Source organism: Coenobita brevimanus, chromosome 102 (genome assembly GCF_032717465.1).
Source record: "Coenobita brevimanus isolate Jiangsu-jjx chromosome 102, ASM3271746v2, whole genome shotgun sequence".
NCBI lineage: Eukaryota > Metazoa > Arthropoda > Malacostraca > Decapoda > Coenobitidae > Coenobita > Coenobita brevimanus.
Genome location: NC_137055.1, coordinates 35,665,255 through 35,677,563, shown reverse-complemented (window position 1 = coordinate 35,677,563; position 12,309 = coordinate 35,665,255). Strand labels below are relative to the sequence as shown.

The window sequence follows — 12,309 nt, the reverse complement described above, 5'->3', positions numbered from 1 at the left end:
GATCCAAAACTTCTTCTCAGCTACTAAACCATTTCAAAACTCATGAAAACTGCCTTTCAGTAGTATCAGACTTTTTCCTGAAATACGCCAAATATAGCTGAAAAATGCCAAAAACATTCCATGCAAGAACAAAGTAGCAAAACTTTTTTTTTTTTCCCAGCTGTTACATGAGGGATGGCATGCCATACCTTTTCAAAACTACCATGAAAACTGCCTTCCAGTGGTACCAGTCATTAAAAAAAAAAAAAAAAAAAAAACTCACGAGTATGTTCCATACCTGTAGTGCAAACACCTATTTCTTGATTAAGTCAAATCCAGTATTTTACACCAAACTTTATGGACATAAAATATCCCCTCATGAGCTTTGCTCTTCAAATGTTACAAAATTTTCCATGATATAATATACATGGACTCTCTGTCACTCTGTTTTTTTTTATCAAACATAATAAACTATATATGTGGTACAGCCAACTGGTTTGCCCCAAACATACCAACATATATTGCAAATAACTTTACCTTTATCTCTCCCTTCACCTCAGACTTTTGGGGGATTAAATTCATGCAAAGTTTTAACAAACTTTTCTCCTGTTTTCCAAGAAACAAGGTAAATATCAAGCAACGCCTAAACTCATGCAGTAGTAACTCTCTCCAGATGGAAAGAGATATGAACTAAATTGTAAGGTATTTAACACACATGCATTCTAATTTTGGGAATGTGTAGCTTTGAAATAACTAATAGCAATACTTACACAATGATTCAAAATATGGTGAACTTTCAGATACACAATGGGTTGGATGATTTATTCTAATGATGACCTCTAAAAAGCAATTATAAATAAACTAAAAGACTGAAAGATACCACATACATTTCAGCCATTTTGAGATGCGCAGTGCCGATAGTTCTGCTGAATGTGGTCTCTGTCTAGGTAAATTAGACCAAAATGTATTGCATAGTGTGTACAGGTTTTAAAATTTGTTGCAGCACATCCAGCCCGAAAAATCTATCCTAAAGCAATTAAAATCGTCGGGAGATGGCAAGAATAAACTGAAAAACAAGTGCCTGAGCTCTGCACGTCATGCAAAGCTCAGGCACACAGTCTCGGACACTGAGGTTGTATGTTTTCAGATGAGTTTTGCAGGATTTGAATTTCATAAAATCAGGCTTTACTGATCTACCAGAAGACCCGCCGACATGTCGTAAAAATACCCCCGCTAATACCAATACACCAGTCCTGTATGAGAGCCCTAGCATGTATTCAATATGGACAGTGGGTGTTAGCGCCGAAGTGGTGACATGTAGAGGTGTATGGTATGTAGGAGGACTGCTGGGCCTTGATAGCAGGCTGTGAAGCCTATGCCCAGAGTCGGACACATAAAAAAAAAAAAAAAAAAAAAGACAGAAAATCCACTCTACTGTTTATAAGGCTGTTCATGCAAAAGTGCTGAGAATCAAGTGAAATACCATGTGTTTTTATTCATGCTGAACTTTATATACATGCTCCAGGGTGAACTATCCATGAGTATGAGAGGAGCAGAGAGAGAGAGAGAAAGAATGATAAAACTAATTTGCATGATAGTATTTTCTCTTTAACTTGGCCTAAGTTTGCCATCTACCCACCTTCAATGCTGATTTGTAACAAGAAATTATCATCAGAATGTGACAGTAATTATGAAGAAGTGCTATGGAAAGGATTTACAATTTAGAGATGCAGCATTATCTTTTTCTGCCACTGCACCTATGAGAAGCAAACTGCAAAAGGACAAACATCTGGGTCAAGTTAAAGTGAATAAATTATAGTAGGATAAATAAGTGACTTAACACTCTCATAGTGAATCGTAATTACATAAGTGGATATGGTGTGATGGTTAGGATGACCTCATGCTTACCTCAAATACTGTACCCGCATACAAGCACAAATGCCGTGCAATACAGAGAACAGCTAATTAGAAAAAAGTATCATATAAAATACTGCACACCTCAATTTACACAATCGACAGTCACTAAGAGTCTAGTGTAGGATATTATGAATGTTTGCTTAATGAAAGGATTAACGGTAAACAGAGCACAATTTTGAACCTGAACACTTGAAAATTCTGAAAACTTTAAAAATTCAGGCAAAAGCAAGCATATTCTCCAAGTACGGGATACCAAAAATGCGCTGAGGTGCATATAGTGTACTGCACTGCAAACAGCAGGGAAAGGAATTAAAAAAATGAAATCAGTAAACAGCTTAAAAATGCGCAGTGAAGTAATCAAAAAGGTTCTGAATCATTCCGAATTAGCTAAAGCAAAGGTACATTATACCCCATAGCAAAACATACCAAGAAAGTTCCCAAAGTGCATCAATATAAAAGTGAGGAAGACGATAAGGGAAGCATACCCAATAAATGCTATACGGTTTCTATACGGCTCTGAACTGTATGTACAAATAGGGTGGAATACAGCAACCCAAGCAGAGAGTAAAACATTAAGAGAAGCATATTAGGACCCAATAAATGCTATGTATACAAGGTTTCCATTAGGCTCTGAACTGTATGTTCACATGTGATGGAATACGTCAACCCAAGCAGAGGGTTCCATGTGCGCCATTACCCCATGCATGAGGGGGCCAACGTGCGAGACAGGACTGCTAGTACTACCTATTCCTCTAGTCAGTGCCGGACGCCCCGATCCTGCTAAGGCGGACTGAAAGAGAGAGGAGGGATGGAAGGTTGTCAATTGGCTCTTAAACACAGTGCATCCTATGTGATCTGTCATACAAGATCATTTTTACGTGATCTGTCTTAGAAGATCTGTCCTAGGTGTTCTATCCCAATGGCTAACCTGCAGCTACAGCAATGTCAACAACCACCAGAAAGCTTTAAAGCTACTGAAGCAAAAATTATGTTAATGTGTTCTTATTTGCAAATACACAAAGTTGGCAATAGGATTCCATTTCTGAGTACGACAAAAATCTATATTCATTATATAGCTACTTTTATTCACTTGATTACATATTATAACATACTGTACATTGCCAAGTACAGTACTAAGATGAAATGATGCAAAATAGATATAATTACTTTGTGTAATTTTTACTACTTTGTTCTTGCTGATGGTTACTACGACACTGCAGATTACATGCATATTAATAGCCTTACTTTGCCTTCACAACCCTACACTGGTAATCAGTATCATAAAATACAGGATTAGTACCGTGTACAAACTTACAACATTACGTACTGGCAATGAACTTGCCTCAAAATCAACAACATTTGCCATGTTGGATATCACTACATCAGTCCTGCCTTGGTGAAGCAGTTGCCCTGACCAGTACTGTACAGAAATCCTTGTTAACAGCTCAAAATGAGTCATACTATATAATAACGTTTTCCAAACAAACCACAAAAATTTTTTGAGAAATTAGCTAAGCAGCCTTACAGGTAAGAATGGAACTTCAACAGACTAATTCTCTCCAATTTATGATCAATTTAATATAAGAAATAACATACAAAAGAACCTGCTCATAACAAGGACTTCCTGAAATTAATAAACATAATCCTCCATATCTGAAATAAAATTATATTCACCGTAACTGGTTAATCTAGCAACCTTTCCAAGGCATATACATCCTTAGTTTCATAAAACTTAATACAAATTCTTCACCAAAGGCAGGAGAGAAACCATGCTATTAGTATCAACAAGTACACACCTGAAATACAAAAATAGAAGGAACTGTATTAGTCAAATTCTTGAAACACAAAAAAATACAGTATTAGTTAAATTCTACTATACCGTGCCACCACACACAAAAAAGTTAACGACAGGTGAAAAAGTACTCACACCTACACCAGAGGCTCTTTCACTTTGTCTTTGTCCAGTCATGTTTAACTAAAAACTAAACACCATCAGAAAATAACGAAAGTGACACATAAACATTTCAGCCAAAAAATAATACCTGACAAAATTTTTCAATGTGTCTGCTAAGATGTACCATAATCCTCCTCCTCTTCCTTTCCCCCATCATCATCATATCATCATCATCATCATCATCATCATCATCACCATATATATTTTTTTTTTACACCACAAAAAGACATATAGTTTATGAAGGATTTAATACTTACCCTTCATGCTAACAAGTGAGTGTTTTTTTTTTTAATTATTACAAATACACTTCAACCCTTCCGTGTGATGATGCATTTTACATCATATTTTCACTACCACCACACAATATTCTTTACATTTGGAGATCTCTACTTATTTATCTATCTAGCAAACTATTTATCTATTGCCAGACATCTCAAGCCTGTAAGGTGTGGCCACAAACAAATCACCTCCATGTTGTCCTATCCAATGCCACTTCATTGCCCTGCTCCTAGCTCACACACCCTTCTCTCATATACCTCTCCACTCCATCCCTCCATCTCATCTTCGGCCTCCCCCTCCCTCTCCCCCCCTCCACCTCACTCGCATACACTCTCCTCATTAGTCTCTCACTCTCCATCCTCTCCACATGGCCAAACCACCTCAATGGATTTCTCTTAACGCTTTCTATCACAGCATTCCTTCACTTCCTCATTTGTTAGTCTGTCTCTCCATGTAACTCCACATGGTCCTCTCAAATAACTCATTTCCACCGCTCTCACTCTTGACTTCTGTCCCTCTAACAAGGTCCAAGCCTCACTTCCATACGTCTGAGTTGGTATCACAATACTGTCATGCAGTGACTTTTTTACTTTCATGCTCACTTCCCTGTTCCTTATCGCTGCTTTCAAAGAACCAGCAACCTTTCTTCCCCGATGTACCCTTTCAAGCACTTCACCCTCTAAATTTCCATTCTTACTCATCACACTACGTAAGTACTTAAATGCACTCACATTTTCCATTTCCTCACCATCCAGCCTCACTGTACATTCAGTGGCTTCACATCTCTCAAAAGACTACAACTTTACTCTCCTCTACATTCACCCTTAGGTTCCATTTCTTACACACACTCCCAAACTCATTCACCAAGCCTTGCAGTTCCTCTTCAACTTCACTTAACAATACAGTATCATCTGCAAACCACAGTACAGTGAGTTTCCAAACACTGCTCTCTCTTATTAGGGTTGCTTCAACATCCACTGCCCTACCTTGTATCTCATTTATAACCCCATCCATATACTTACTGAATAACTCTGGACATTACACATCCGTTTCAATCCAACATTCAGAGAGAAAAATTCACTCGTTCACTACCCATATGCACTGCAGCCTTAGCATCCTCGTATATACTCTTCATGGCATTCAACCACTTTCCATTTACTCCATATAGCCTTAATACCTTCCACAGTCCTTGTCTATCCACCCTGTCATATGCTTTCTCCAAATCCATGAATGCCGCATACAACTTCTTTCCCTTCTCTAGAAACTTTTCCACTAAAGACCTAACAATGAATTTCTGATCTACACAACCTCTTCCCTTCCTAAAACCTCCCTGTTCTTCTCCAACCAATTCCTTTGTTATTTCTCTAACTCTGTCAATAAGTATCCTACCATACACTTTTCCTATTATACTAAGATAAATGCCCTCATGATTACCACACACTTCTTTGTTTCCCGTTCCTTTGTACAGGGAAATAATCATACCTGACTTCCAATCCTCTGGGACTCTACCTTCTTCCCAGGCAAATCTGAACATCTTCCATATCAATTCTACTACTATCTCTCCCCCATACTTCAGCATTTCACCACACACTCCATCAATTCCTGGGGCTTTCCTCATTTTCACACTCTTCATTGCTTCCACTACTTCCATCTTAGTGATTCCTTCCTCTCTTCTCACCTCCCTCCTTCTTCCAGCCATTCCCCAGCCACTTATGCTATACTCGCATTACTTTCATTCTCTATGTTCAACAATTCCTAAAAGTGTTCTCTCCATCTGCTCACTTTTTCTCCCTTCTGCACTAGCAATATACCGTTTTTATCTTTCACTCCCCAACTTACTTCCTTATCACCTTGTCTACCTCTCTCTACCTCTTTCCAGAACACTTTCTTACATTCCCTCCACTTTATACTCAAATTCCTTCCAAATTCCTTATCCACTCTCTTTATACTCTCTCTTACTAATCTTTTCACCTCTCTCTTCCTCTCTACATATAACTCTCTTCTGTCTCTCAACTTCCTCCATGCCCGTTTCTCATCCACTCACTATATGCTTTCTTCTTTTACGCCACAGCCTGTCTCACCTCTTCATTCCACCGTGCTGTTCCTTGCACTCTCTTTCGTCTTCTCTTCACCCCACACACCACCTCACATGCTGCAAAGATTTCTTCGGTGAATATCTTGTACACATCTTCCACATCCCAAATCTGCTCCAAATCTTATTTACCCAATTGCTCCTCCATTTCTCTCTCATATTCTGCCTTTTTTTTTTCATCCTCTTACAACCTTTCTACCCTCCTTGTATGGATTACTTCCTCCTGTCCTTCCCTTCTCCTCCTCCTCCATTTCATTTGAACCTTGACTTTCACCACCACCACATGGTGGTCAGAAAATCCACTCCCCCAGCCTCTGGATGCTCTTGTATCCATTACATATCTTCTCATTCTATCATCCACACACACAAAATCAATCACTGCCTTCCATTCATTCAGTTCACCACACTCCCTTCAAATCACTCACCATGTATACTTGTTGATCATTTTGTGTCTAAAGAAACTATTGGCTATCACCAACCCCCTACCTGCACAAATGTCCACTAGAGCTCTGCCATTCTCATCCACTTCTGCAGGCACACCCCACTCACCAACTACTCATCCACCTTCACATTCCCTACTTTTTTATTCATATCTTCAATCAAAAATACTCTCTCATTCCTTTCAAACTTTTCCATGCAAGCTTCCACATTTGTCCAGAACTCTTCTTTTACCCTACTTGCACGATCTTGTGTTGGCGAATACACCCACACCCACATTTGCAGTCCAACTTTCAACCTTACCCACACAATCGTTGAGCCAATGGTTCCATAATCTCTTATGTTCTCCTTCCATCTCTTGCACATAACAATGCAAACTCCTTCTTTTGCCCTCTCATTCTTACATACTCCCATTCTCTCACAGCCTCACCACTCCATTTTGTCTGTTATTCCACATATATCTACTTTTGCATCCTCGAGCACCAGGACAATCTCTCTCTCTCTCTCTCTCTCATCTCATCATTCGCACCCCTTACATTTCATGTTGCAATCCGTACCATGTCCTTTGTTCGGTCCTTAGTCGTCACCTGTTGGTCAGTCTTGGTGCGAGGCTTCTTGTTTGTTTTTTTAGTTGGTTGTTTTCTGGGGAGGGGCACTACCCCTCCAAAAACCCACTTGCTGTCACGTAAGGAACATGTATTGGTTGGAGATGAAACTGAGATAAAACAACCAGAACCCAACTGCATAAGGGTTTTTTGCAAGAAGTCTCCCATCCCCTGTAATGATGTAATGCCAAGGAAATATAGTTCTGACCTCTGGCTATCTTATGATGAGTTTCAGTTCTGTGTTGAACAACCTGTTTGATAAATATCAACTGTAATTATGACAGCACCCTATAATGAGGCAAGTGACCTACTGGTTTTAATGCAGCTGACGTAACAGTTCATGTTTTCAATTACATACCTTACTGAGCCACTGACATGCCACTTAGTAACATTTTTAGTGAACTGCTCTGTAACGTACCACATTTCACCACAAAACTTTAAACGTGTCACAAGACTCCACTTTAATCAGTAAATAAAAATATTGATTTTTAATTATTTTCTTGTCTGCAAATCATGAACTCCATGATAAGAAGCTGTTATGGGCCTGGGAGCAACACCAGGCCTAAATGTGAAATGTTAGAGGGAAGGATGCAGATGAGACTGGGCAACTCTGCTATCTTGTTTCTTAACCCCCTTTCATTCCCTAGCAGTCACTAACATGAATGTCAGTAGGGTTACTTGGTCAAAAGAAGCATCCAATAGCAACTTAGTCTGGCAACAGAACCAAGCATTCAAACAGCCCATGTAAACATGTCTTATCATCATTAGATTTGAAAACACTACCACCCCAATATCAGCTGGAATCCCCCTACAGTCCTAATTTTAATAAAACCAGTTAAAACAGCCTTGACAGCTGGGGACTGAGTAGGGAAACGGCACAAAACTGTGACTGTACAGAAAGAGCTGCCATCAGGTAAACAGACCTACACAAGCTAGTCTGGTCAATGGTCTAACACAGTGTAACGTAACATACAGAAAATGAATAAACGTGATGATATGCAGACTTAGAGTAAGTCAGAATCAAGACAGCAGAGTTGTTGGGTTATAGTTTGGGATGATAGTGAGCATGATGTCATGTTGCAGGGGTGGGTTAAGACTCACGGGGCTGTGGTGGGGTGACATCTCAAGCTCGAGTACCCTGACTCTGACTGCGGCCCGGATGCCCGCGCAGCAACACCCGGCAGTCTGAAGCACCCCACCCCAACCCATCAACGAGGGCCTTTCACCCTTACGCACTTACCATTGTCAAGTAACAGGACTATACATATCACAATTCACATTTAATATATACTGTGACTTACATATGGTCACACAAAGTACTATCACGCCCCATACAGTACTAACTGTTTAAAACCTTCATGATGATGATGTACTGTATTTCCCACTGTTATCTTGCTACCTTCTGATGATTTTATTCAGCTTAAGGAGAGACTATTTGAAATGTTGTGGTAAGATATATCCTCAGTCAACTTTTTCTGCACCAGAACTGATAAACAAAAGTGATGATATCTAGGGTTGGTGGTGGTACTGTCAAAGACGAGGGAGAGTGGTCATGTGCAGTTTGCCACAAGGGCGTGGGAAGTAATTCCATCTTGTGCAGTGTTTGTGATAAATGGATGCACAAGAGATGTAGTGGTATCAGAGGTAAACTGCTGGATAATGCTGATTTTATGTGTATGGTGTGTCGGGGAGAGCACGTGGAGATTGTCAGGCATGAAAGGATTGAACTTGCTGGTGAATCTCTTGAGTGTGTGGAAAAGTTTTGTTATATGGGAGACATGTTGTGTGCTGGAGGTGGGGCTGGAGCTAGCTCTGTGGCTAGGGTGAGAAGCGGTTGGAAGAAGTTCAGGGAGCTCTTGCCTCTCTTGACACTGAGAGGACTCTCCCTATGTGCTAAGGGGTCTTTGTATGCAGCATGTGTTAGGAGTGTAATGCTGTATGGTAGTGAGACCTGGGTAGTAAAGGAGGAGGATATTCGAAGGCTCAGACATGCAGAAATGACAATGTTTAGGTGGATGTGTAGTGCGTCCCTGCGTGCAAGGTCTGGGGGGGCTGGGTTTACGATGGAAGAGTTGAGAGGTAGGATGAGACTGGAATGTATTGGTGTTGTGGTGAGCAGAGGTAGAATGAGATGGTTTGGGCATGTGGAGAGGATGGGGGATGATAATTGGGTGAGGAAGGTGAGAAGTGTTAATACTGGGGGTGGGGTTATGAGGGGCAGATCGAGAAAGACATGGGATGAGGTCATTAAGTGTGACCTAAGGGTTAAGGGACTGAACAGGGTGGCTGCAACAGATCGTGCAGCATGGAAAGCCGCCATTAGGTGACCAAGGCCGACACATGCAAGCATGTTGGAGTCTATAAAAATGAAATGAAACAAAACTGAATAAAATTTCTGAATAAAACAAAATCAATCGGTAACAGAAATAACAGAACATAAAATACATCATCACTGTGACCTGGTTAACAAATGCATGATCATGGATACAAGCTCACAACACTTCCTAAAACTATGACAACATGAGGACACTCAAACATATTCAGAAAATTTCTTCTTCACTTTTCTCCAAATCATGCACCACAAAGCAAACTATTTATTGGGGGAAAAAAAAAAAAAAAAAAAAAAAAAAAAAAAAAAAAATCTCCCTAGGTTCATACAACTGACGTGCACTGCTATCACAAGTTCTTCCACATCTCATTGGGGTTTTTATATCCTGAACTAACACAATTCTCTACTCTCACTCAAAAGCTAACAGTGATGTGAGATGGTACTGACAGCCAAGTTGAAGAGAGGGTGGTGTGGTACAGAGGATTTGAGGTGGCATGAGGGTGATATGAGAGTGGTGCATGGATGTAGTTGTAAGTAAATAACAAGTAGCCAATTCCATACAACTATTCTCTAAGACTATTCACTGTTTTGCCTGCTGCTGATTAAAAATACAGCCTCTTCTCTTCCTACTACACAGTCTATAAAAATGTGGTAGAGTGATGTGGTGATAAGTGGAAGTGGTGCAGTGATGGTAAACCTAATGATAATTTAGGTGTAACTACTGACATAGAGTACATTGTGGCTATTTGGATGATTCCTGAGGTTAGATGGAGTCACCAAAGAATGTTAGCAAAAACATTAACAGAAACAATGCTCATCACACCAACACATGAAGCTAAACTCACAATACATTACAACTCAATGATGATGCATGTTAATGCGGAATACCACTTTAATAAAAAATGCTGCACAGTAGTTTTAAATGTTGATGTTAAAAACATTTCCAGATATCAACCAGTATTAAAAAATTGTACAGTATAATGTATGATAAAAGGAAATGAAATTCATCTGACTCAAATTATAAATAAAAACTTGCTTGGTAAAGAAGGTTTGTCAGACCTTCCGTGTAATAATAATGAGAAATAAGGAGTATATGCTGTAGAAGTATAAGGTACACATAATTCATCAGCACACTTCATATCCACTGTTTGAAGAAAATTTCAATATATTTTTAGCAAACAAAAAACAGTACAGGTGGTGTCCTGCCCTAACGTGGAATGTTCCTGTGTGAGGACTGAGAACAAGTGAAGGTGAGTTAGTGTGACCAATACTCTATCATGGATCTAGGGTTTACTGGCTACTGTCACTTGAGTACACAGGTTAACTTTTTCAATCCAAAGGTGTATTCTTCATCTCAGTCCTGCTATCTCCAAACTATTTAAGTCAGCTTAGGAGAAACTTTGTAAATGGGAGGTTAATTATGGTCTTCATTAACAAATGCAGTATGAGTTGCCTTTCCCAACTTGAATTAAATAGCCTGGTGGTAGCAAGACTAATAAAAATGATGCCCTCGGGCTGAAGGGGTTAATCATCTATAGCATCATCACGGAGGTCTGGTATGGAGGGAGGGTGCAGGACAGACTGGTGTGCTAGGGTCGCCATGGCTGCTCTGGGGTGCTAGAAACAAACATCTAGAGGTGCCACGCATCTCTAAGGTACAGAAACCATTCATGGTCAAACAGCACAAATTAAAATTAAATAACAAAGGTTTCATGTGTTGTGCAATTTTGAGCAGCCCAACTGTTGCTTGCGTATTAATAGTTCGAGACAAAAGTAAGCCTACTATTCCTCTGTGTCTACCTTACAAGTCTGACACACTTTTCTCTGATGCACCATATCAAAGAGAATCATCTATGGGCAGGGGAACATGCCAAACCCTTGCTCAGCAATGGAATATTAGCTACCACAGGAAAGTTACGGAAGTGAAATGTTAGGCAATCTTTTGTCTCCAACTGTACCACAAGCTATGTGTTGTGCTGTGAACAGGCAAAAGCCAGACAATTAATATCTTTCCTGGAATGGTTTTCAAGCTCAACCTACAATATTTCTACTACAATTCTGCCTGTATCACTTCATCATATTACTGAATTTTTAACTGAACACCTTTCTCAGATGTCAACACTTAGCTTTGCCATACTGAATTAACCAAACAGATTATGCAGAATTTTAAAAACAGCTAACTGCTCTAATGAGAACAATTTGAAGGTGTCAGATTTAATTATCTGTACAAACTGAAGTGCTGCTACTACTCTTGACTGTGTAGTGACATACTGTACTGTACTGCCAGAGGTAACACAACAGTCATTCAAGCATCCACACCACATCACTGGTGTTTCTACTTTCAAACAATTGTCAAAACTAAAAGGATATGTGATAACTTTAGTTAAGTCAAAGGTCTTTAAAAATCTACTTTGTCAACAGCCTTGCAAATCAACGTAGTCATGTAAACTAAGGAAAAGATTTTATTCACTGGACTGCAATAAAATCAACTGGAGATACTGCACTGACAATAAACATTCTGACTTTTCTAGTCTTATTCAAATACTGTAAAATACTGTAAACTACTCTATTAACTGTTACCATTACTTGAAAATGCTCTCTTGATAACAGCTTTTGTGTACATGGTAAAAGGGAATGCCACTGTTAATGTGCATTTATAAAAAATTCCTTTACACTTGTATATTTAAGAATAAATTTTAAAATACTGTCCAACTAT

At 39.4% G+C, this 12,309-nt stretch overlaps 1 protein-coding gene across 4 annotated transcripts in view; it reads right to left on the bottom strand.

The window, feature by feature from the left end:
• Window positions 1-12,309, bottom strand: part of tmod (tropomodulin) — a 135,420-nt gene that overhangs the window by 13,493 nt on the left and 109,618 nt on the right. The window contains exon 10 of one of the 4 annotated variants that reach the window (XR_013900072.1): window positions 2,594-2,686. The exons of 2 other annotated variants lie outside the window; for them this stretch is intronic. Coding sequence is in view for 1 of the 2 variants with exons in the window: in XM_080284600.1 (XP_080140726.1) it covers window positions 8,388-8,449 (62 nt within the window). In the remaining variant the exon portion in view is untranslated. Of the gene's footprint in view, window positions 1-2,593; window positions 2,687-8,373; window positions 8,450-12,309 lie in introns of those variants that run through there. One more of the 4 variants, XM_080284600.1, reaches the window with a different exon arrangement.